The 27,518-nt window shown below is 42.7% G+C and overlaps 1 protein-coding gene across 1 annotated transcript in view; it reads left to right on the top strand.

Annotated features, from left to right (window-relative positions):
* LOC126101474 (fatty acyl-CoA reductase 2-like) overlaps window positions 1-27,518 on the top strand; it is a 229,526-nt gene that overhangs the window by 75,392 nt on the left and 126,616 nt on the right. The window contains exon 4 of the mRNA XM_049912124.1: window positions 11,518-11,627. Within this exon, the coding sequence (XP_049768081.1) occupies window positions 11,518-11,627 (110 nt within the window). The remainder of the gene's footprint in view (window positions 1-11,517; window positions 11,628-27,518) is intronic.

The following is a 27,518-nucleotide window of genomic DNA, read 5'->3' as shown; positions in this document are numbered from 1 at the left end:
AGTTAATTGAATCCCGTTTCAGAAAATTTATGTTCATAATTTCAAGTAATACCTATGAGTTTGAATATTTCTATTTTTATTTCCATAGCGTTCGTGAGAATTCTTTTGGTTTGTTTATACCCGTATGTGTCAAAGATCAGAGGGATGCCTTCAACTAAATGCTTTGGTTCCCTTTCTAAACAGCCACGTAAATATATGTGTTTACGAGTGGTGGATATCAAGGGATCCTGACCACTCAGTTCATGGAAATGTTCCCAGAAAGTGCCCATATTTCAACATCTGCAGAAAACTTCTCAGATGTTGTTGTGGGCAGTCTGCTATTAGCTAGTGGAACAGCTGAAGCAACTATCGAACAGGCTGTTTATCATTAATGGTAGTATGAGCCATTGGGTTCTCCGTGACGCGAGTAAAATAACGTGCTTCTCTACGTCCGTATATTCATCATGTCTGGACGCGTCAGCAGCGTAATCAGTGTCATCGAGAAGTTTGTAAATTTTGTCATCAGTGTCCGTTAGTGTAGACAATTATTGTTGAAGCCGATCTTTATTTTGTGAACGGTTCCAGATACCGAAATGTTTTCGACAAATGATGGCATGGTAAATGGTTGAGGAGTCACACTTTGGTATATGTATTAACTCTTGTACCGCTCGAGATATTGAACGCAATACGATTTTTTAAATCGCATGTAATACTTTTGAAAGGTATCCGAAAGAGCTTGGAAAGACGAGTACAGCGATATAATGCTTGTTAATGCTGAAGCTGAAACTCTTCGTAAAAGAATCCGAGAAATGTGCTAATATTGAGAAGCAGTGTGGCCATAGTTAACTATTACGGTGTAAATGACGCCAGGCAGAGCTCTTATGCGAGGCTCCGTCGTTATGTGTCACAAGACACGCCTATGCTAATAAGATGAAACCTCATTTCCTATACGACATAGATGCAGGGTGAGCTATGATTTGTGTGTATGGAACTACGGCAAAGCAACAGATGGTGCTTAGGAAAACCATAAATGAACTTCTCGGGTTATCAGCCGAGTAGTGGCGTTGTCTTGTCGCAAAATTTCGATGAGTTTCGTACCTATCATCTTCTGGCAAAGTGTCGGGATGCTCTCTCACTCGCATACAATACTTTCCGCTCTTTGGGGAAGTGTGTGGGGGAGTTTGTAGCCTTCGGCTTTTACTCCACTGTGAACTTGTGTGTGTGTTTGTTTCTGTGGTTTTTGGCTGTCTGCGAGATGTGATGATTGTTCTATGTGTGTCTGGTACTTGCCTGGGGTCGGCGAGTTGATATTATGGGGGGAGGGAGGAGGATCAGGAATTGGATATAGCGATTTTGTCTTCGACTTGGTCGTCGAATATCGTTATTGGGCGTTTGTGCTTGTCGCGCGATATATCATACCGACCTACAGAGCGGATGAGGATGTTTCCTAATCTGGAAGAGCTTTCATAGAAGGCTGTTGTGTACATAGTTCCGCGTTGTCAGTACGTACACATCTTTCCCACTAGAGCGCGCCCCGTTAAGCACAACAGCGCAGGCGCAGCGCTCGTCCATCTCCCCACTACGAGATGGCGCTGCCTTAGAGACGGATCAAATTCTGATTCCGCTGATCTGGGTATTAATATGTAATGCAGCCAATGAGATTGCTGCTAACGTAGAACCTTTTCTCCTCGCGGATCACACTCGCGCAGTGATACCTGAACGCGCGAGGTATTATAACGAGTGTACAGACCTCCAATTAGTCAGTCTGCATTGGTCTGCATTTGTCTGCACCAGTCTGTACCAGTCTGCACTAGTCTGTACCAGTCTATAGTCAAGTTTCAGTCTGCACCTAATAAAATTATCATATTCCTGTACATAGCCATGAAGAGAAATGTATAGACACTTTGTCAAGTATCAGAGATATGTGGGAATAAGATTAATGTACCAAGACCAAAGGAACTTCAGATTGTCAGTTGTAAACAGCATCCAGAATCAAGTTACGTAATGTCTATGCTTTTTATTATTTTATTAAATGTGTGTGAAAATTAATCAAGTTTGAAGTTTGTCACCGTCAATCTGCTACTCTAAGCGTGCAAGTGGCATTTCTATCGTCTGACCTAACGGAAGAAGATAAACACGCCACGATAAGACCAAGAGACATATTGCTGACACTCGCCTACTTCGTTAGAGCGACAAGTCAAATAATCTGATGGTGTGTGTACCGAAGCTCTTACAGTACGCCCACCACAAAGGCCCTTGCCAGATCTTGGAAATGCTCTTTTAGGAGTGGGATTTCAGCTGTGGCGTGCAGATCATCAGTAAGGAATCCGAGGAGTTGACGCAGTTCCCTCCAGAGGGTGCGATTCTGCAGCCCCAGGAGTTTGTGCAGGTGCTACTTCGCCGCATATCCCCATACAGGGCGTGCATACTCCATTAATGGCCGTATCGTGGCCTGATATACGTTCAGCAGGGAAGGGAGCTAGTTGAGTTGAGGATATTCTGGCACAGACCTTCCTGTGGACCTCGTCTTCCGTGGATACCGCACATAGATGAGAGTCCTAGGTGGCGTCAAGGTACTTGGCGGTTCAGCGCCAGAGGAGTTAGGTTCCGTTTAGGTGAAGGTGGCGAAGGGGGGGGGGGGGGTGAGGAGGTTCGCGGCTTCCGAGCCTCCTAGTGATGAGTACAGCCTGTGTCTCGTCAGAGTTGATGGTAATGCGCCAGCGACAGGCCCAAGTTTCTGTGTCATCAAAACCCCTTTGTAGGCTACTGATGACCAGGTCCTCGTTCGCATTTCGTGTGTAGAAGGCCGTATCATCTGCGTGCTGTGCTATGTGTAGCAGGGGGGCCGTTGGTGTGTCCACAGTGTTCAGACTGTACAAAACGGCCCCCAGGACCGATCCCTGTGGTACCCCAGCACGAATACGCCTTTTGGTGGAGGTGGCTGTTTCTACTTTGACAGAGAAAGTCCTATCCATGACATAGCTTTTGATCTGCTTAACTATCCTCCTGGGGAACCCTTGTGTTCATAACTTGTAGAGTAGCCCTCTATGCCATACTGAGTCGAAGGCTTTGGCTACGTCTAGTAGCACTATCCCGCAGTAGCCTCTGTAGTTGAAGCCGTCTGTGGCTGCTTCAACCACTCTCATGATCTGTTGTGGGGCAGAGTGGTTCTGCCGGAATCCGAATTGGAAATCCGGCAGAAGTTGCTCTCTGGTAATATGTTCTCGTATGGGTTTCAGCAGGAGGCGCTCACAGATCTTGCTGAGAACTGGCAAGTGGCTAATCTGACTGTAGAGCTGCAGGAATAGGGGAGGGGGTCTTTCCCTGGTTCGTGTATAGCGAAAAATTCCATGTGTTTCCAGCAAGCTGTGATCTCGAGGGAAAGAGGAATCTCGTTGAAGACGTCCGCGAGGTGTGTGATAGCCGAGGGTGGGTGGTTTTTGACTAACTTATTGGTGACACTGTCGTGTTCTGGCGTTTTTTATGTGGGTAGGGATCTAATTACTTTTGCCATGTTTTCGAGGACGAAAAGTGTGAGATTGTCCTCTGGGTCCTCCTCAGCATTGAGGAAGACGGCCAGTTAACGACGGACTACCTCTTCATATTCTCCATCCTGGGGTTCTGCCGCTTGAAACTGCTTCCCGAAGGAGTTGGCGAGGGCGTTGGCGTTTTCAGCGTGGCTGTAGGCCAGACCTCGCTAGCCGTGCAGTGTTCCGGGAGCTGTTTTATTTTTGCGGGGGCGGCCCGTCCCTTTGTGCGTGTGTGTGTGGGGTGGGGGGTGGCATCTTCCGTTGCTTGCAAGATGGAACCTATTAGATCTTGTAGCGCTTGTTCTACTAGGTGGCGGAGTGCGAGCGATACCAGAGGCGACAGTTTCTCGGCATCGTTCTCAGTCTGTACGTTTGTAAGTACTGTGGAATGCTACCCATTCTCCCACATCGATCTCTAGAATGACTGGGTTATGATCGGAGGACATTCTCTTGCATGTCCTTGCGGCCACAAATCCCGCGATCCTCCTAGCGAGGGCTATGTCTAACACGTCGAGTCTACCTCCATATTTTTTGGAAAGTGTGTGGAGTCGACCGGATCCAATGTTTCGAAGTGGTGGTCGCGTGCTAGTCGTTGCAGTTTGGCGGCTGCTCTGGAGGTAACTCTAGAATTCCAATCCGGGTGTTTGGCATTGAAGTCGCCTACAGTTATGAGTTTGCTTTCAATTTATCCTAGAGCATCTATGTCTCCCAAGTCTATTATATCTTGTGGGGGTCGGTAAATTGCAACAATTGTCAGGGGTCTGGTGGCAGTGGTTACTTCCACCGCCACTGCTTCGATTTTATTGGTAGCTGGTAAGAATACCTGGTGAAGGGGGAGCCCTCTTTTTATGTTAATGGCCACTCCTCAGCCTTGGTTTGGCCTGTCCTTACAGTAGCTAACGTAGTTGGAGACTGTCGCTTTTATTCCCGGTTTTAGGTTGGTCTCCCCCATCATGTATATGTCGATGGAGAACTCCTTGGTAATCCTCTGTGTGGTTTTTGTATATTCCTTCACATAAATGCATATTTCGCTCTCAGTAATGCTTACCTCTACATAAATGATACGGCATGATATAGTGCAGACAGAAGATCAGCAATTAGTTTAATCCATTACATTTTCGGCATGCAGCCATGCGAATAAGGATCCTTCCATGATATTTCGGCCACGCATCGTCCGGCCATTCCCAGCGTGAGTTGCACGACTGACGATAAACTGCCAAGCGCGGCTTTATATGCTTTACGGCTGTGGTACGCTGGTCGGCAGCAAAGAGATACGCTTACAAACGCGCCACTTGTGGCGAAGGCGTACAGTCGTTCGATTCGGTTATAGATGTATGTTCGGTGACGATGACACCGTGAAGACTTCTCTGCAGTTTAATTATCCCAATATCCAATTGCTCAATATACAGATTGAATAACATCTATGTGAGGCTACAACCCTGTCTCACTCCCTTCCCAACCACTGCTTCCCTTTCGTGCCCCTCGACTTTTATAACTGCCATCTGGCTTCTGTACAAATTGTAAATAGCCTTTCGCTCCCTGTATTTTACCCCTGCCACATTTAGAATTTGAAAGAGAGTATTCCCGTCAACATTGTCAAAAATTTGCTCTAAGTCTACAAATGATAGAAACGTAGATTTGCCTTTTCTTAATCTTTCTACTACGATAGGTCGTAAGGTCAGGCTACGGAAACCAGTGATCTTTCCCGAGATCGGCTTCTACTAGATTTTCTATTCGTCTGTAAAGAATTCGCGTTAGTATTTTGCAGCTGTGACATATTAAACTGATAGTTCGGTAATTTCCACATGTGCCAACACCTGCTTTCATTGGGATTGGAATTATTATATTCTTCTTTAAGTCTGAGGGTATTTCGCCTGTCTCAACATCTTGCTCACAAGATGGTAGAGTTTTTTCAGGACTGGCTCTCCCAAGGCCGTTAGTAGTTCCAATGGAATGTTGTCTACTCCCGGGGCCTTGTTTCACCTCAGGCCTTTCAGTGCTCTGTCAAACTCTTCAAGCAGTATCATATCTCCCATTTCATCTTCATCTACATTCTCTTCCATTTCCATAATATTGTCCTCAAGTACATTGCCCTTGTATAGAACCTCTATATACTCCTTCCATCTTTCTGCTTTCTCTTCTTTCCTTAGAACTGGGTTTCCATCTGAGCTCTTGATATTCATACAAGTGGTTCTCTTTCCTCCAAAGGTCTCTTTAATTTTCCTGTAGGCAGCATCTATCTTGCTCCTAGTGAGATAAGCCTCTACATCCTTACATTTGTCCTCTAGCCATCCCTGCATAGCCATTTTGCACTTCCTGTCGATCTCATTTTTGAGACGTTTGTATTCCTTTTTGCCTGCTTCATTTACTGCATTTTTATATTTTCTCCTTTCATCAATTAAATTCAATATTTTTTCTGTCACCCAAGGATTTCTACTAGCCCTCGTCTTTTTACCTACTTGATCCTCTGCTGCCTTCACTACTTCATCCCTCAAAGCTACCCATTCTTCTTCTACTGTATTTCTTTCCCCCGTTCCTGTCAATTGTTCCCTTATGCTCTCCCTGAAGCTCTCTACAACCTCTGGTTCCCTTCAGTTTTTCCAGGTCCCATCTCCTTAAATTCCCCCCTTTCTGCAGTTTCTTCAGTTTTAATCTACAGTTCATAACCAATAGATTGTGGTCAGAGTCTACATCTGCCCCTGGAAAAGTCTTACAATTTAAATCTGGTTCCTAAATCTCTGTTTTACCATTATATAATCTATCTGATATCTTCTAGTATCTCAAGGATTCTTCCATGTATACAACGTTCTTTTATGATTCTTGAACCAAGTGTTAGCTATGATTAAGTTATGCTGTGTGCAAAATTCTACCAGACGACTTCCTCTTTCATTTCTTACCCCCAATCCATATTCACCTACAATGTTTCCTTCTCTCTTTTTTCCTACACTCGAATTCCAGTCACTCATGACTATTAAATTTTCACTATCTGAATAATTTCTTTTATCTCATCATACATTTCATCAACTTCTTCATCATCTGCAGAGCTAGTTGGAATATAAACTTGTACTACTGTAGTAGGCATGGGCTTCGTGTCTATCTTAGCCACAATAATGCGTTCACTATGCTGTTTGTAGTAGCTTACCCGCACTCCTATTTTTTTTTATTCATTATTAAACCTCTTCCTACGTTACCCCTATTTGATTTTGTATTTATAACCCTGTATTCACCTGACCAAAAGTCTTGTTCCTCCTGCCACCGAACTTCACTAATTCCCACTATATATAACTTTAACCTATCCATTTCCCTCTTTAAATTTTCTAACCTACCTGCCTGATTAAGCGATCTGACATTCCACGCTCCGATCCGTAGAACTCCAGTTTTCTTTCTCCTGATAACGACGTCCTCTTGAGAAGTCCCCGCCCGGATCCGAATGGGGGACTATTTTACCTCCGGAATATTTTACCCAAGAGGACGCCATCATCATTTAACCATACAGTAAAGCTGCAAGCCCTCGGGAAAAATTACGGCTGTAGTTTCCCCTTTGCAGTACCAGCACAGCAAGGCCGTTTTGGTTAGTGTTGCAAGGCCAGATCAGTGAATCATCCAGACTGTTGCCCCTGCAACTACTGAAAAGGCTGCTGCCCCTCTTCAGGAACCACCCGTTTGTCTGTCCTCTCAACAGACACCCTTCCGTTGTGGTTGCAACTACGGTATGGCCATCTGTATCGCTGAGGAACGCAGCCACCCCACCAAGGGCAAGGTCCATGGTTAATTGGGGGGGGGAGGGTGTTTCCTCCGTATTATACTCATTTAAATCCGACTGAGAATATATTGGCATAGGTGACAAGTACTGAGGCAAAAAACAACAAGAAATTTGCACTCAGTGAGGTTGAAATGCTGGCAAAAGAAGTCATTGCAAATGTTACATCACAGGACTGCCGTCAAGTTATGAGCCATACCAAGAATATGTTTAAGGAGACGTGGATTGAAGGAGGACTGTGTCGAGTTTTGAGTAATACGTCACTTCTCTTGTTACTGTGTTAACGATTGCTTCTTTTGCCCTAAACACAGCAGAGTTTACAGAGACATCTCAGAAACTTTCTACTGCAGTTGAAATAGTGACAGAATCCTAAAACAGCGTATTATTGAACTAGCAACTGAGGGCGAGACATATCATTAGTTTGAAGAAGCGCACTCTCAGTATAAAAATATATGTTCAGCTTATGCATTTACATTGTTGCAAAACCCACAGGAATTTTCGTTTCACAGGCTACTGATGGTTCTTGAAAATTGCGTTACTTCATTTAAAAACCTCTGTAGTTGCTCCAATACCGCGATAGATCCGGGAGTTTTGCATATTAATCATACCGAAAAATACTCTGCTCTTTGCATGCTATCATTTGCCAAAATCTTTTTTCAATATCTCAGACCGTTTATGATATACGAGGGATTTATGAACATTAGATTCTGGTTTTTTCACTGGCGTCAGTGTTCGTTCAAAAATGGCTCTGAGCACTATGGGACTTAACTTCTGAGGTCATCAGTCCCCTAGAACTTAGAACTACTTAAACCTAACTAACCTATGGACATCACACACATCCATGCCCGAGACAGGATTCGAACCTGCGACCGTAGCGGTCGCGCGGTTCCAGACTGAAGAGCCTAAAACCGCTCGGCCACCTTGGCCGGCTCTGTGATCGTCACGGAGACCTTTACACATTCCATTTTCTGGAGATAGTGATATCCTTCGAGGTTTAATGAAGAGTTTAGTATATTATCTAAATTTTATATGCAGCAGCATATGACCTAACACACCAAACCGAATTCGTGGCGCGCCCTGTTTTTCACTACAAACTTCACGAATTTCTCGCAGTAGTTTAGCTAATACCGAATTATCATAATAACTATGATCTTTAACGAAATATTAGGGAATGAAGCTGTAAGGTGTGTGATACTCAGAGTTTATTACCGTATAGTTTCTCTAAAATTGTTTGAGATAGATTGCAGATCGGTCAGCTTGGACGGCTGACAGGTTAAGCGCGTAGCAGGCCTGGCGCTATCGCCGAATTCTGAAACGTTCAGCACACGCTGGCAACTACGGTTTCCTCCATTCGTTCGCTACTGAACTGTCAAAAGTCGCAATTAATTTTAAACGCACTATAATTCAATGTTCCTGGATTCACAGTGTTAAGAGTGTGTCGAGAGTACCACATTTCAGGTATTACTTTCCACCATAGGCAACGCAGTAGCCGACGGCCTTCGCTTAACGACCGAGAAGAGCGGTATTTTTGTACAGTTGTTAGTGCTAATAGACACGGAGCAGTATGTGAAAGAACTGCAGAAGTCAAAGTGGGACGTAAGGCGAACGTAACAGTTTGAGCGCTGAAATTGAGCGCTACGGGGTGTGGCACCAGGCGACAGATCCTTTGGTAGTAGTGTTGAGGTCGCCTGCAGTGCCTCTCCTGGGTTCGTGACCAGGTCCGTTTGATCATAAACGACTGGAAAACCATAGCCCGGTCAGAAGAGTCCGGATTTCAGTTGGTAAGAGCTGATGGGAGTGTTCGCGTGCAGAGCAGACCGAACGAAGCCATTAACCCAAGTTGTCAACGAGGCAGTGTTCAACCAGATACTGGCTCCTTAAAGGAGTGGGCTGTGTTTAGATGGAATTGGCTCGATCGTATGTCCAGCTGAACCGGTCATTGCCTGGAAATGGCCAAGTTCGCCTACTGGGAGAACATCTGCAGCGAAATAAGGATAGAGGTATTATGGATAACAATGTACCATGTCACCGGGCCACAACTGTTCGAGATTGGTTTGAAGAACATTCTGGAGGATACGAGCGTATGATTTGGCCAACCAGATCGCCCGACATGAATCCCATCTAATATTTATGGGACATAATTGAGAGGTCAATTCGTGGACAAAACCCTGCGCCCGCAACACTTTCGCAATTACGGGCGGCGATAGAGACAACATGACTCAATCTTTTTTGCAGGGAACTTCCAAGGATTGTTCTTGCTACGTCGAATTGCTGCACTACACAGGACAAACGGAAGTCAGTCACGATATTGCGAGGAGGTACCCCATCACTTTTGTCGCCTCACTGTACATCTCAGCAGTGTGTATAAATTTTTCTGTCTCGTAACTAGACGGAATGTTCCTTCTTTGAAGTTCCACTGAAGCTACTGAAAAAACAAGTTCTTAGCTGAAAGGTCTGTGCTATATTGTCACTTAACAAACACGAGATACTACCAGTTTCGCACCAATAAACGGTTCCTGACCAAAAAAGAAATACACTACTGGCCATTAAAATTGCTACACCACGAAGATGACATACTACAGACGAGAAATTTAACCGACAGGAAGAAGATGCTGTGATATGCAAATGATTAGCTTCCCAGAGTATTCACACAAGGTTAGCGCCGGTGGCGACACCTACAAAGTGCTGATATGAGGAAAGTTTCCAACCGATTTCTCATACACAAACAGCAGTTGACCGGCGTTGCCTGGTGAAACGTTGTTGTGATGCCTCGTGTAAGGAGGAGAAATGCGTACCATCACGTTTCCGAGTTTGATAAAGGTCGGATTGTAGCCTATCGCGATTGCGGTTTATCGTATCGCGACATTTCTGCTCGCGTTGGCAGACATCCAATGACTGTTAGCAGAATACGGAACGCCGTGCTGGATCCCAACGGCCGCGTATCACTAGCAGTCGGGATGACAGACGTCTTGTCCGCATGGTTGTAACGGATCGTGCAGCCACGTCTCGATCCCTGAGTCAACAGATGGGGACGTTTGCAAGACAACAAGCATATGCACGAACAGTTCGACGACGTTTGCAACAGCATGTACTATCAGTTTGGAAACCGTGGCTGCGGTTACCCTTGACGCTGCATCACAGACAGGAGCGCCCGCGATGGTGTACTGAACGACGAACCTGGGTGCACGAATGGCAAAACGTCGTATTTTCGGATGAACCCAGGTTCTGTTTACAGCATCATGATGGTCGCATCCGTGTTTGGCGACATCGCGGTGAACGCACATTGGAAGCGCGTATTCGTCATCGCCATAGTGGCGTATCACCCGGCGTGATGGTATGGGGTGCCATTGGTTACACGTCTCGGTTACCTCTTGTTCGCATTCACGGCACTTTGAACACTGGACGTTACATTTCAGATGTGTTACTACCCGTGGCTCTACCCTTCATTCGATCCCTCCGAAACCCTTCATTTCAGCAGCATAATGCACGACCGCATGTTGTAGGTCCTGTACGAGCCTTTCTGGATACAGAAAATGTTCGACTGCTGCCATAGGTAGCAAATTCTCTAGATCTCTCACCAATTGAAAACGTCTGGTCAATGGTGGCCGAGCATCTGGCTCGTCACAATACGACAGTCACTATTCTTGATCAAGTATGGTATCGTGTTAAAGCTGCATGGGCAGCTGTAACTGTACACCCTGTACACGCCATTCAACCTCTGTTCGACTCAATGCCCAGGTGTATCAAGGCAGTTATTACGGCCAGTGGTGGTTGTTCTGGGTACTGATTTCTCAGGATGTATGCACCCAAATTGCGTGAATATATAATCACATGTCAGTTCTAGTATAATATATTTGTCCCATGAATACCCGTTTATTATCTGCATTTCTTCTTGGTGTAGCAATTTTAATGGCCAGTAGTGTAACTTATAAAACGAATATCATTCCGTTAATTTTAATTCACACCGAACATTGTCTCACTAGCAGCAAATGTAAGCATAGAACTCGCGAACTCTGATCAAATTTACGTCAATCAGTAAATTGTTTGAAAGTTAATACGATGTTTGCAAGTATATAATGTTCGATCTGAGTTTACCATTGTTCAGTGATATCAGTAATCGCTGAGAATGATCTGGTGTTCGAATGTGTTTTTCATTATTCTTGTCCTGTTAAAATGTCTCTTTCGGCAGATCTATCTAAAATTGAGCGGGATTTCAGTAGCAACTTACTTACTGTCTCTGTGTTTCAGGCTTATGGGTGACTGGCCCAACACATATACCTTCACAAAGGCAATCGCCGAAGATCTAATACGCTCTGAAGCCGTTGGGCTACCAGCCTCGATCATCAGGCCCTCCATAGGTAAGTTCAGCTGTTATATCTCGATGAGATGTACGTTCACCTAAACCGTTATAGCAGAGCTAGAACCACGGTTCACTAGTTTCTCTCAGCACGCACGTATGGGAACCATATTTCTTAGGAAGCAGAAAAATAAATAAAGCAATAGTGTAACGTACACATAATGAAGTGTGTTCACAAACATGATGTTTGTGGAGCTCATAGAACAAAGATATGGCAGACGTGAATTTAAAAAGTAACAAATTACACCATCACTAGTCACAATTTGAGGTAAAAGCTTAATATGAAGCACATTGAGAATGAATGTTTGTCTTCATTCTTTCGTCCAAGTTGTTGACAAACGAAAATTATGCTCTTCTGCATCTACATCTACATAAGATACGCCGAAGCCACCGTATGGGGCGTGCCAGCGGCTACCCTGTACCACTACTAGATATTTCATTTCCTGTTGCACTTGCAAATAGAGAGAGGGAAAAATGAGTATACGCCTCCGTATGAGCCCTAATTTCTCGTATCTTATCTTCGTACTGATACAGGGTACTCGCCGCCACGCACCATACTGTGGGTTGCGGAGTATCTCTGTAGATGTAGATGTCTATCTGACGGTTTACATGTTTTCTCCGTTTTGCTTTGTGCTGGACTGCGTTTTCGGTAATTGTTGGCGTGCCTCATTCTACCCTTATTACTTCGATTTTAATTTTGTCATCACTAGTGAAGCTTTTCATAGATCTTAAAAAATCATTACCGATGCTTTTAGTTGTCGTACATCTTTATTTCACTGTATTCACATTTCTCCCTCATATACTAAAGTGGCAACTGCCATGACGTTACAAAATTTCAGTTGTATCTCTTTCCCTGTTTTACTCTTAAGTGTTCTTATTGCACCAGAAACAAGCTGGTAAGTATTAGTTTCTGTTTTCTATGTATCGACTTGTCGTTAGTATGGTACGTCACTTCCTAACTATCTGTAACGGACTACATTTTCTATCCGTTTACTTTTGAGGACTATTTCTGTTCGTATTATGTGAATACCTAAAAAGGTTATGATTTCAATTTTATTTATAAATATAGTCAGATTGTAGCTTGCGGATGTCGTATTTAGTTTCTGCAAGGCCATTTGAAGTTTATCGTCGTCGTCTTGTATGATACTTTAACTATCCGTGAATAACATCGCATTAAGATGTTTAATCCTGGGGGTTTTGCTATGGGCTTGTACCCTTACACGGAAAAAGACTGACACTGGAAAGTGTCTCATCGAGCCTCGGAACAATTCTACTAAAATATAAAACGACCCGGCATGAATAAGGACATGAAAAAAGGATTAATGGACGTATCTGTTGTAAGGTAGTGATAATAATAATAATAATAAAAACAACTTCGCGTCGCACAATGGCCAAGTGGACATTTTTCTATTGGACGCCACATCAGCAACTTGCGCTTCCTTAAACTATCCCTGTTATCCAAACGGGGAAAGGGGCCTAAGTTTAACAGTGACCTTCTCACAGGTATAAAATAGAACAATAACAATCACTACTGCATACATTTATGACTGGGAAGGAAGGTGCAACTTTCTGTACATTCCGGATGTGCATGATGTAATTATGATTCCACACAATTTCATCACTGTATTACTTGTCTGGGAAATCATAAACAGCATTACCAAAAGCTACTGACACAGAGAACTGACCAGCGCAGCAGCTGCAGAAGACATGCGAACTGTGGTACCTGCAGTCTGCATAGTTTCGCATACTGCAGACAACGCCCTGTTCATGCAGCCATTGTCACTGAGAGAGACACAGCACTGGTCGAGATTCGGGAGTAAAACAGTCCAAATAGCCGTCTGGCCATCCTGTGTTAGAATTTGCGTGATTTGTCAAAATCGCTTAAGTTAAATGCTGGAACGGTTCCTTTGAAAAGGGCACGGGCGATTACCTACCCCATCCTTATCCAATCCGAGTTCGTTCTTCGCCTCCACTGACCCCGTTTTCTACAGAAGTTTCATCTGCCTTTGTTTTGTAGCGATCTTTCTCTGTCTCTTGCTATCTTTACCATTTGGTTGTAGTTCCTGCAGTTCATTCCACTGCTTCTATGTATTATGTTAATGAATGTTCTTTTCCGTTTAATTAGTTTCAGTGTTAGTAGTTCATTGCCACCTGCCTTGACACAATGGTAACACCGGTTCCCGTCAGACCACCGAAGTTAAGCGCTGTCGGGCTTCGCTAATACTTGGCTGGGTCATCGTCTGGGTCTGCAGGGTGCTGTTGGCAAGAAGGGCGCGCTCAGCCCTCGCGAGGCCAACTGAGGCGCTACTTGATTGAGAAGTAGTCAACCGCTGACGAAAATTCATAGCGGCCGGAAGAGCGGCGTGCTGACCACATGACACTCCGTCTCCACATCCGGTGACGCCGAAAGGCTGAGGGATGACACGGCGGCAAGTCGGTACCGCTGAACCTTCACGGCCTGTTCGGATGTTTTTTTTTTCCCCTTAGTAGTTCGTTGCACATCTTTTTCCGTCTAGAGTGTTTCTGTGGCTCTTCTCGACATACATATTTCTTTTCCTTCAGAACTATGGTTCAATATAGTCCCAATAAATTATTGTTTCTGTATTAACATCATCGTTCGTAAATAAATAATTCTTGTTTCTACAGGTTTGTTTGATATTAAACTGGTCATTTGCTACCCATTATATTTCTGTTGTCATCTCTTTGTAAGGTCACAGGCATTGCTGTCGCCACTGCCTCTTGGAGGTAGTGCCACTGAGTCCGGGAATCCCCGTCATGCTAGAAGCAGCGAGACTTTTTTCGCCTACCGTTCTGAGGGTGCGGGATGGCCGTCTGGCGGTAGTGACAGGACGGAACGGTGGAGCGAGTGCCTAAGTTCTTGGATTGTAGTGGCAATGGCTACCTCTGCGAAAGAAATAGAAAGCCTATGTGAACGTGCTTGTTAGTATGAAAGAGCTAAGGCAGACAGCAAATATAATTGATATTATTTGATTGAATTATGAAAGGATGGTGCTTCAATATTCTGTCCTTATCTTCGCTACCCATTCACGTTAATGATAATTGTTCGTAACGAACTAAAGGTTCTTGTTCAGGAGGTGGAATGGAGTGAAAGTACATTTGCCACTAGATACATGGTCACGGCTAATTAGTTAGGCACAGATTCCTTGGGCGGAAGATCCCCGTTTTAGCTGTCGAACTGAACTTTTGCCCGATTTCCTAACATAAAACAGACACGTAATTCTTCATGCTTTCCCGGCGGTCTGTTGACATCTTGGATATTCGGGAATCCAGCCGGATGTTCGCGTCGTTCTCGCACGATATTTCAACAGCGTGCCTCGCTGTCTTCTTCAGGTGCTACCTGAGACTGGTCCTTGGGTCGATCGAGTCCAGTATTTATACCTGGGAGGAGCTGGGCGTTCCCTAATCGGTCCGCGCCGGGTCGAGTGTTCCATCTGTGGTCCGCGCCCGCCAGACTCGGCTTCAACGGACCTCTCCAGTCGCAGATGTTCCGATTGCCGTCGGCGCCCGTTCTGGCCGTCCTCAACGGATGTGGTTATCATCTGAGGTGTGTCAGACCCATTCTGAGATGTTGGGTACTCTATCTCCTGACTGTTACTATGATTTCCACTTCTGTTTCGTGCTGGGCGCTCCCTAATCGGTCCACGCCGTCTGAGGTCCGCGCCCGCCAGACGCGGCTACATTGTCCCTGTCTGGTCGCTGGTGTTCCCTCCGCCGTCCGCGCCCGGCCTGGCCGTCTTCTGAAGTCGAGTTCATGATCTGGGGTGTGACAGATCTGGTCTCTAATGTACGACACCTTGTCTCACGGCTGTTCTCTCGGTCTCCACTTTTATTTCTTGTAGAATCCCGGAGTGTCCTGCATTGAGTTTTCACAAGCTCAAGCGCTGGATTCCAGGCAGTGCTGATTTGGTATCCCGAGCCACGGTTGATTAGATTGTCTGTGACCTTAATCTCAATGGCTTCTTTAATAACACTGTCCCAAAATCTTGAGGTCTGTGTCACAATCTTGGTGTCATTGTAATCCATTGAATGACCAAGTTCCAGACAATGCTCTCCTATGGCTGATTTAGTTGCCTGCCTGAGTCTGGTATCCCTCTGGTGTTCTTTACACCTGATGTTCACAGTTCTGGTGGTCTGGCCAATGTATGACATACCACACTGGCATGGTATGTTGTAAATACCTGGCTTGCGTAGCCCCAGGTCATCTTTTACATTCCCCAGCATAGCCCCAATTTTGGTGGGTGGGCAAAATATGCTCTTGATGTCATATTTCTGGAGAATCCTGCTGATCTTGGCAGAGATAGGTCCGGCATATGGCAGGTATGCCATCTTCTTTGCCTCTTCTGGTTCTTCTTCTTGATCCTTTGGCCGGTTAGCATACAGCTTTTCCAAGAAAATTATTAAAATAACCGGTGAGGGAGGGTTAGCTAATAATTGTAATGCACGACAGAACTTGGGACTGTAGCAAAAATCCGGAGAACCGAACTGTAAATAATGCGACCAAGAAGAAATAGAGTGAACAGCAAACAGACGCAGTGTAATTTGGATACCGTAACCAGATGCCACGCCAGTCTTCGCAGTGGCTTATAAGGCGTTTGTTCAACCAGTTTTTGAGTATTGTTCACCTACCTGGGATCCCTACCATGTTGGACTGATAGAATAGATATGGAAGATACAACGAAGAGAAGCGCGTTTTTCCACAGGATCGCTTAACCGGCGCGAGAGCGTTACGGAGATGCCCAACAAAATTCATTGACAGGCGTTACAAGAGAGGCGTTGTGGATCACGGAGAGATTTAGTATTAAAATTGCGACAGCGCACTTTTCGGGAAGAGTTGGACAACATATTACTTCTCTCGACATATTTCTCAGAGAATGACCACGGGGAGAAAATTTGAGAATTTAAACAAAGAGGGTTATCGACAAATTTTCTTCCCATGCACAAATCGCGAGTGAAACAGAGTTGGAGGGCTCAGTCAGTGGTACAAAAAGTACTCTCCTCCATACACCAGTAGGTGGCTTGCGGAGTATGAATAGATGTACATGAGGAAGACACAGTATGCAGCAGCTGGCAGACGGAGAAAATTCTAAAACGTAAGTGTCGCAAGAGCTTAGGCCATTAACAACGATGAGAATTTAGAAAGAAAACTAACAACAGTGTGGACTGAATTTAGAAAGAAAACTAACAACAGTGTGGACTGAGATTTGCTATACGGTGAAAATTGGAAAAAAAGTGTGTAAAAAGGACGTGTGACGTGTATAGTAAAAGTTTCAATTTTGTAGAGAGGTGGTTAAGAATTTGTTGTGACTATAAGAGAAAGAAATTTAGCAAAATGGAACCGTTGGATCCCAGAAATAAAATCGAACGGGCGTAGATAGACAAGGAAAGTGGGTTTTGTGAAAATGGAGAATTTTGACGTAAGTTGATAGTAGAAAATCTGATAAAAGAGGAAGATATTTCGACAGAAATAATCAATTATCCTATAGGGAGTTGAAGAGAAATACGTCTACCAGAGCCCTCGTTTTTCTGCCATGTACGAGGGTTGGAATTTTAATAATGTCAACTATTTATTTACAGCTCGCACAAAATACATACGTGTCTCACAGTTTTACTGACCTTCAAAGTAGTCACCAGCATTGTGTATAACCAGTTGCCAGCGATCTGGAAGTCGTAGGATACTCTTAGCACTGCCAGTCGTGTTGACAGTTCGAGCGACACGGTTTATTATCCGATGAATTTGTAGCAGTTCTGAAGCGAATGCTGTGAAGTGTTTCCTTCAGTTTAGAAATCGAGTTGAACTCACGAGCGCTTAAGTCAGGGGAGTGCAGTAGGTAGTATAGCACTTAGCAGCCCCATCAGTGAAACGAGTGAGTAACAGCTTGCACTGTACGTGCTTGAACATTGTCCTGCAAAATGATGGCCAGGTCCCGCAGAAAGTGTCATCACGTCTGTCTCTATGATGTTCATTTTTGTAACACAACCTACGACCATCTTAGAGACAGAAATGATGACACTTTCTGCAGGGCCTGGCCATCATTTTGCAGGGCAATGCTCTAGCACGACAGTCCAAGCTGTTACTCACTCGTTTCACTGATGGGGCTGCTAAGTGCTATACCACCTACTGCACTCCCCTGACGTAAGTCCTCGTGAGTTCAACTCGATTTCTTAACTGAAGGAAACACTTCACGGCATTCGCCTCAAAACTGCTACAAATTCGTTGGGCAATAGACCGCGCCGTTCGAACTGTCAACACAAATGGCACTGCTAAGAGTATCCTACGACTTCCACAACGCTGGCGACGGGTTTACACAATGCTGGTGACTACTTTGAAGGTCAGGAAAACTTTGAAACACGTATCTATTTTGTACTAGCTGTTAATAAATAGTTGCCACTATTAAAGTTCCAACCTTTGCACATGGCAGAAAAACGAGGGCTCTTTTAGACGCAGAACGTTGGCTTTGTGCGATAGCAAATAATGATTATAACGAGTTATTACTATCTGGAGTAGAAATGAAATGTGTGCCCTTAACTGGTTTTAAAATTAAAGGAGCTATTGGGAAGGCTGGAAAAACTATTTGCTGCTAATCAATGTTAAAATCGAAAATGGGAGAAGAAACTTATTGTGTTAATTCTGTCACGGTGCTTGGATTAGAAGAGGGATTTGTTATTGGTTTGATTGGCTCTCAGAGAAAAGGGCGGAAATTGACTACTGGAAAAGTGAACTGAGAATAGCAGAAAACGACGAAATAAAAAATAAAACGCAGTTTAAAGAAGGAACAGCAATACATACAAAGTCTTCAGGAATTTACCATGTGGTTGTGAGGGAGGACTATGTAAAAGACAGAAAAATGGCAAGGAAAACGACAGAACACTGGCAAGGGAAATCGAAGAAGATGAAGATCACGTAGAATGCAAAGAGCAGGATGGACTCACCACAGAAGGAGTACGAGCGAAGATGAAAGGCATCGCAAGCATGGAACCCAAAGGAACGGAGAAGTTAATTAATTTGTTTTTGGAATATAGAAAAGTATTTAGTAAGAGACATAGCATCACAAAAGGACCGCCATACAGAATTAAAAGGAAGCCACATAAGCCGTCTTTTTTACTACCAGATAAAACACTACTTGCTCAAAACTGGCTGTGGAAAAGGCAGTGCGAAACGTGTTGTCGTCATCAGGTGTGATCGAACGGATCAGCAGTCGGTAGAACATACTCTTAGATGTTCTTGCTAAGAAAAAGGATGAAATTCGTCTGCTTTCGGGTGCTCGGCAAGCGAATACAGTATTCGATCGGGAAAGAGATATACCAGTAAATATCGAACAATTTCTTCAGAAATTCAAAGGGATGCAATTTTTCATAAGTTTAGATTGGTAACCGGCTACCACCAGTTACCCTTCTATATGATAGCTATTGTTACCAGTATCGGATGATACCTCTTGAGTTAAACGGTAGTCATCCGGAAATTAGACGGAGTGTTAGGAGAAAAGTTATTGAAGAAAATTGCAGTTTACTTTGACGATTTGCCACTATTTAGCAAAAACTGGGAAGGACATCTGTAGGCTTTAAAATAAGTATTTTCGAGGTGTGAGTCGTCTGGGGCCCGTTTGAATGTTGAAAAATCGGAATTTTCATGAAAGGAAATTAACTTTTTGGGTCATATAATTGATGCTGACGGTATAATGCCGAATCTAGACAAACTAAGGGGTATAAAGGAATTTCTATTGCCAGGAAACAAAAAACAGCATAAAACTTTTTTCGGGTAATGCGGATTCTGCCGTCGATTCATAAGTGAACAAGTGCTGAACAGCATAACGTATGATCCTGATCAGATAAATGTACAGAAGACTTTCAGAAAATTAAGGAGACACTATGAAATGCTACAATACACTAACCAACAGTGGAAATGTAACTATATCGACCTAAGGCTACAATATATATATATATATATATATATATATATATATATTTATATTTATTTATTTATTTATTTTTTTTTAATATGGGACACCTACAAAGATACTCCAGTATCACCCTCACGAACGAAGACGACCTGCTCATCCACTAAAACTACTTATGGATCCTGTTTAACTGGAATCGAAACGGGCCAACAATGACTTTTCATGACTGAAATATTATGATGATGATGATGATGATGTAAAGTCTTTTACCGTCGATATTCATGTAAGACAACTGCATATAATAAAATGCATTATTACTCGTATAAAACTAGTATGCAGTAGTTAAAAGGAAGAACACTATCATATTTAAAACAATTTAACATTTCTCAAAAGTATTTCATGCACAGAACAAACCTTATGCGGTCATTCGTGTTTGCGTATCTACATATTTTGCACTAGAGTGACTATTTTTACCAACCTTTCTGAGACTTAACAATCTGTCATACATTTTGGTCCTTGAGGAAGTAGCTTCCAAAATATTGGTGTTTTCATATTACCAGTGCTTACTCATTTTTGAAAAAATACTTTCTATTTTTGTATTTGAGCCTGGAAGGTAAAGGATAAATTCTATAAACGTGGGAATGTTGTTATTACAATGTTTTTCTTGCTCTATTATAACTTTTTCTTCCTGAATTCTTTGAAAATTTGCATCCACCTATCCTGTATTGCTATATTGTTAGCATTCCATGCACATAATTTTTCTACTAAAAGTATCTTAGCCATACAAAAGTCATCAAACAAGAGTGACACAGGCAGGATTAAATAACCTATGTCTTGTATTATTGAAACACTGGCCTCCACATATCACAAATTTGGTTTTGATCTCAAAGTAGATCAACCGAAATCGGTGTCATGCGGAAAATTCTAACTCCATGAAAGTACTGTAGATAGTCATATGGTAAACTGTAGAACATGTTTACAAATGAATAAAATCTATCCTGAGCTGGTCGGTCAGACTCATACAGTTTCAGTAACAAGACTTTTAACTTGGGGCTCAAAACATTAGCTACTATTTTTCCTATTTTTTACCTACGTTTTTAGTAGTTCACAACAACGCAATGCTTCTGAAAAACTAACATTCAGCCTTTCAATTTCTAGAATACTTGTTTGAAAGATATATAGCTGACTGTGCGCAAACCGGAACCATAATTCTGATTCCTCGTTATTCAAAAATGAATGCAAAGCAGCAGGGCACCTTGATTCTGACAGAAAAAGTGATTTTAAAGCAGGATACAATTTTACAATCCTTTCAAATGCAGGCAATAATGTTGACCACCTTGTGCTGATGTAACCCAGTACTTGGTGATATTCAATATTCACAAGTTTGCAGAGTTCCTTTAGATGTTCCATCCGTACACTGTAAATATGGAAACACTTATAAATTTTACCCACGATGTTTCCAGCATCGACTGGTTACTTGCTTACCGCTGTTTCCACACTGTGCTGAATAATCAATCCCTACAAGAGACTTTGTCAGACTTACTTCTAAATTGCTGAAAACGTTTTCCTTACCTTCTCTCCTGACCCCGTAAAACACATTATTCATATTATCATCTGAGAGGAACACAAATTTTGATTCCAAATTATGGGATTGTAGAACATGCAGTACACGCTGTGATAAGAAAGCTGATGTTCTATTTTCGAAAGAACAGAAATTCTACTATTTTACACATAACCCACCTTCAGGTTTGAAATATCACACAATGAGAGGAAGTAATTTAGTAGGTTTACGATTGCTAGTATCGACAGAAACGCTTATAGAATTCACTTCATTAAGGTCTTCAGTAAGAAACTATTAACACCATGGAGCCAACACATTATTAACAATACATTCTGTTCTTGTCCTTGCACAACTAAACTTGATACCATACAAGTTCTTAATTATTTTCGATGTTGAGCCCGTGGAGTTATAACTGTGACTGTGACACACTGCGGTAGGCAAATGTTCCTTCTGGCACAGCCAATTTTAATTCTTCATTGCCTGAGATAGAAGGAAATCGTAAAATTTACTAACACAGTAAGAAAAATTTGCAGTAGTTAATAACAAAAGTATAAGATTTCAATAATCCATTATTCTGTCAACATACCTAATGTTGTACTGGATTAGAAGGCGCTCTCATCTTCGATGATGTTGCTGCAGCTGTTGAACCCAGTTTACGTTTCTTAGTTTTATCGTGCTGTAAAATGTCTCAACTTCCACCATGTGCCATGGAAAATATGTTGTGGCAAGTTGTGTAACAAACCTCACAATTTATTTTGGTACTTTCCCAGAAAGGATACTTTTCCTTTAGTTTAGTAGAAAACAAGCCCTTGCGTTTAGGCTTAATTTGAAGAAATGTTCTATCGCAGTAGGGAAAAGAAAGATTCTCTGAATACTGAGTGTAAATACAGTACTGAAATGATTATTCAAAAAACTGAGCAAGAGCACATGCGCTTCTTAAAGCATTCGTGACTCAACAGTCACCACTGAGCTGAGGTCGACACAGAATGCACAGAAAATGAATAACAATTGTCGATTTCCCAATAAAAGAACAAAACGTGTCACTAAATTTAAATCTTCCACAAACAATGGTTTTTACTTTTCAGCTAAGTTATGCATTGTTGCTGATTGAAAGTAAATTCTAACATGGTTTAATGCAATCCAGATATAGGAGGCGTGGAAGGGGTGAAAGCAGGGGAAGTGACTGTTGACCGTTGCAATCTTGTGTGGAAGAAACAGTTATTTCAACAGAAACCTAACAAAGATAATAAATCTATAACATAGTAAAAAGGTAATTTTACGATGTATTTTCAAAATTACAAATCCCAATATTTTCAGACAATTATACATAACCTAAATACAAATCAGCAGTATTAATTTATGTCTCAAAATGTATTTGCGAAATATCAGTGTACGGGAAATTTGTATGTCCCCACGGGGGACGCCGGACACCTGGGCCAGGAAGGGGGACTGTTCCGTTTTTTACGGGCTTACATCGCCCACGCTGATAACTAAAACAACAATGAACAACTTTCGTTTCAAGTTAAAGGGTTCTGCATTTAATTATAATTATATTCTATTAGCAGTCAGTGTCAATCCCCTCCCGTGTAGCCTTCGAAATCCCACTGATAGTAGACGGAGTAATGAGGTTTCGGGCAACAACAGCAGCTGTTTGTGCTATGTCGCTATTTTTCGCCGGGGCCGTAGAAACAAGAGGAAGATGAAGGGAGAAGCAGAACATGTTTCATTTAAGCGTAGTTTCAGTCAGTTACAAGTTGTGTTCTTCTCTTGTGTTGGACTGATGTGTTACTGAAGTCTAGTTACTGCATGTAGCCATTGTAATTCCTGTTATTCATAGTGCCTCGCAAATGCATAAACAGTGCTGACAATTTTTTCTACCAATAACGTCAATGTTAGCAAGGCGTACAGATTATACTTTGGCTATGAAATTCGGGACTAAGACAAGCCCTGGGTTCCTCATGTGTGTTGCATATCTTCGTGATTGAATAGTAAAAGATCTTCGATGGACTTTGCTACACCCATAATGTGGCGAAAATCATCGAGCCATGTGAATGAATGTTACTTTTGTATGACAACTCCATTAACAGATAGTGTTTCCAAAAAGAAAAAGTCCTCCTTCGCGTATGATAACATACTCTCGGCCATGCGATCAGTGCTTCACGGAGAGAGACTGACCGTCCCCTCTGTGATAGTGACGAGAGCGGTAGCGAAACCACATTTTTTTTTTTTTAGCTGTAACTGTTGTCCTCAAGACTACAGCCGGCCAGTGTGGCCGAGCGGTTCTAGGCGCTTCAGTCTGGAACCGCGCGACCGCTACGGTCGCTCAGAGCCATTTGAACCATTTGAACCTCAAGACTACAAGAGTGAAATTATGTTGATAAAACGGTAAATGTGGCTGCATTCCGTAACAACCACACGCCATTCCTTCCATTTCTTTTGTCCGCCGCTCGTGGTCTCGCGGTAGCGTTCTCGCTTCCCGAGCACGGGGTCCCGGGTTCGATTCCCGGCGGGGTCAGGGATTTTCACCTGCCTCGAAATGACTGGGTGTTTGTGTTGTCCTCATCATTTCATCATCATCCAGGAAAGTGACGAAATTGGACTGAGCAAAGATTGGGTAATTGTACGGGCGCTGATAACCACGCAGTTGAGCGCCCCACAAACCAAACATCATCATCATCATCATCATCCATTTCTTTCGCAAGTGAAAAAACTTGGTATTTTGTAGTGATGTGCGAGGCCTAATGGCAGTTATTCGCAGGGTACTGACTGCAAAAGTGACCAATGAAGGTTGTTCATTGATTCCTCCAAAGGAAGTCTAAAGTGTGTGCTACTGCGTAATGGTAACTTGTTACTATCGATTCCGATTGGGTATGCGCCTTACATGAAAGAGACAAAAGATAACACGAAACTTTGTTATTGCGATTAAACTATGACAAGTTTAAATGGCAGATTTTCAGGGACCTGAAATCATAGGCGTATTACTTGGACTACAGTACGGGTAGATCCAATTCTGTTGCTTCCTGTGCCTTTGGGATAGCCTTGCCAAAATGTTTCACAACAAAAAGACAGACTCCAAAGAATTTGTTAGTTCCATGATAAACCGAGACCTATGAGGAAAACATGAAGGACTTGTGAAATCTGCCAAAAGATTAAAATATCAACAGTGCAGTCCAATGGGTACATACGCCAGTTATAACCGAAAGAAATTAAAGAAACAGTCGCTGTGGATGTAATCGGGCCTCTTCCAAAATCTGTGGTGGCTGTAAATTATATGTGAGTGATCACTGAACTATTTTCCTGTTACATTAGGTTGTATCATGTTAGAAAAGCAAGAGCACATAAAATGGTAGCAAAAATCATGAAGGAATACTTTAAACATGTGTGTATACTAAGAAAAGTGATAACGGAAGTCAGTTCATAAGTAAAGTGTGGACGCAAATGTTAAAATAACGTAGAACCCATATTTATATCCAGATACAGACCAGTCCCAAATCTGGAAGATTGGGTTACTAAGGAAATTAACTTTTTATGTACAGTATACAGTCGTAATAAACATAGTAATGCGGCGCATTGAACGGGTAACGATGAAGATGTAATAAATTATGTGCCTCATTACTCTATGGGATGTGCTCCAGTCGAGTTCAAATTAAGTATAATTCAAGAAAACCTAAGAAACATGCCCGAGGAAAATGTAACATGGAAAGAGAAACCAGAGAGGCAAAACCAACGCATCTGAAGAAAGCAGAAGAATAAAAGAAGCAATTTGACGAGGTGGTTGACGCTATCGTGAATCGTGAGTGAGACTTAGTGCTGATATGAACCCATGTCAAGTCAAAGAAGGAGGAAGGAGAAATACAGATGTGCCACCATGTGTACAAAGGACTATAGAAACTTATAAGGTTGGTACACCCAAATGCATTAGAAGTGGAAGAGCACTAACGTGGTAAATACCACGGTAGCGAGCATGTGGAAAATAAGGAAAGATATAATATACTAGGTGATCAAAAAATCAGTATAAATTTGAAAACTTAATAAACCACGGAATAATATAGATAGAGAGGTAAAAATTGACACACGTGCTTGGAATGACATGGGGTTTTATTAGAGCCACCCCATAGTGCTAGACGGGTGAAAGATCTCTTGCACGCGTCGTTTGGTGATGATCGTGTGCTCAGCCGCCACTTTCGTCATGCTTGACCTCCCAGGTCCCCAGACCTCAGTCCGTGCGATTATTGGCTTTGGGGTTACCTGAAGTCGTAAGCGTATCGTGTTCGACCGACGTCTCTAGGGATGCTGAAAGACAACATCCGACGCCAATGCTTCACCATAACTCCGGACATGATTTACAGTGCTGTTCACAACATTATTCCTCGACTACAGCTATTGTTGAGGAATTATGCTGGACATATTGAGCATTTCCTGTAAACAACATTATCTTTGCTTTGTCTTACTTTGCTATGCTAATTATTGCTACTCTGATCAGATAAAGCGCCATCTGTCGGACATTTTTTGGACTTCTGTAGTTTTTTGGTTCTGATAAAACCCCATGTCATTTCAAGTATGTGTGTCAATTTGTACCTCTCTATCTACATTATTCCGTGATTTGTTCAGTTTTCAAATTTATACTGACTTTTTGATCACCCGGTAAATCCACTTCAAATGTTTGTGGATTAAAATAAATAGGAAAGATAACTGGGAGAATGTAACTGAACAAAGATCAGTGACAAGAGTGTGTTAGTATACAAGATATTATTATTTGGTCTTGTTGGTCGATGGTGCCTAGAAATATAAAACAGTTTGAAATATTTCGTAAATTCAACGTGTGTATAGGATATGGACGCTGTTAGCCAGTGCATTGCGTAAGATGAACTGCGTACTGGTATAATGAACTTGCTACCTTTGTTGACACGGGTTAAGACGTGATGCAGGGGCTACCCATCTGCCATCTGAAGCTGCTGTTGGTGTTTATCATACGTTGCATGGTAAATCGCCACCATGTGTGGGCAACACCGCAGCGTAAGGCAGTACGCTGTTGAGCCGAAGCAGCTTTGGAACTACGCTTGCAGCCGAGATCGGTGCGAGTAAGAACCGTTCGGCTACATTCGGAAACAATCGAGTGCATCAGTACAGCGAGTCGTCGCCAGGAGCAGCAGCGTCGCTCAGTAAGGCTGTAAGGCGAGGTTGCTGTGGTAAAACGCCAGCAGCCGCGGCTTGGAGCTACTTGCCCGCTTTCGGGAAAACCTGAACAGAGCACTACAGCGACTCATCGCGAACAGCAGTAGCGTCGCTGTGCTCAAGTGTGGAGGTGAGGCAAGGCAGAGGCAGAGCCACCTAGTAACAGAGATTGGCAGCAGATCACGACATACGCGGCTGGCTGTGTATGGGCTCAACATCCGCGGTGGACAGCTGGGAGACAGCCGATATACAGCATAGTCGCTCAGTCAGTAGCACGGCATTGCTTTGAAGACAGGCATGTGCGAGGCAATTGTGCGACGCAGTGAAATGATTGATGCTTGTGCTGGATCCTTTCCCTATTGTTTTAATAGTGTTGAACCCCGTGCAGATGTGGTTAATTACTGACCAGACCATACGGCAACTGCTTAGATGCTTGACATTTTTCACCATCCTGAAAAAAATTACAAAATGGGAAATCTTATAAATTAAAAAAATTTTCATGATAATATTTATGTAAATTCCTTCTTTAAATACTTTTTAAGTGCTTTCTCTCTTTGTATCTTGGAGAACCAACGATCAGCTAACTAATGTTTCCTTACTTATCTTGAGTAATCTTGATGTGCCCTATTACATATGGTGTACAGCTAAATGTAAGAAACATGATTTAGATAGAATGTTGTGGAGGGACTCGTTCATTACTATGATATCTACATTGTCTTCTTTTCGTTATTATATTGCGTGCTAAACGTACGTGAAGTGAAATGATTGGGAGCAGTGTTGTTTCTCTTGCAGCAGATATGCATACAGGAAGTAGACTATGTTTTTTATATGCGAAGTATTGCTGTGTGTGAGTTCTTAAGGGACCAAACTGCAGAGGTCATCGGTCCCTAGACTTACACACTACTTAAACTAACTTAAACTAACCTATGCTAAGAACAACACACACACCCACGCCCGAGGGAGAACTAGAACCTCCAGCGGGAGCGACCGCGCAGTCAATGACGTGACGCTTGCAACCGCGCGGCAACTCCACACGGTGCAAAGTATTTAATGTTTACAATTTTATCTTATGTTTTATGTGTACTCGATTCCCTATATTGAAAGCTTTTTTTAACATTGTCAAAAGCCAGGAAATGTTAAATGTTATTTGTCAGTTGTGCTACTAATAGTTCCTGCTGATATTATTTGGTTCTTGCGGAATTTTAATTTCTCGGCAAGTATATTTGTTTTATTTTCAGAA

Source organism: Schistocerca cancellata, chromosome 9, assembly GCF_023864275.1.
Source record: "Schistocerca cancellata isolate TAMUIC-IGC-003103 chromosome 9, iqSchCanc2.1, whole genome shotgun sequence".
NCBI classification, from domain to species: Eukaryota; Metazoa; Arthropoda; class Insecta; order Orthoptera; family Acrididae; genus Schistocerca; species Schistocerca cancellata.
Note: the sequence above shows the minus strand (reverse complement) of the source record. Positions and strands in the feature narration are given on the sequence as shown.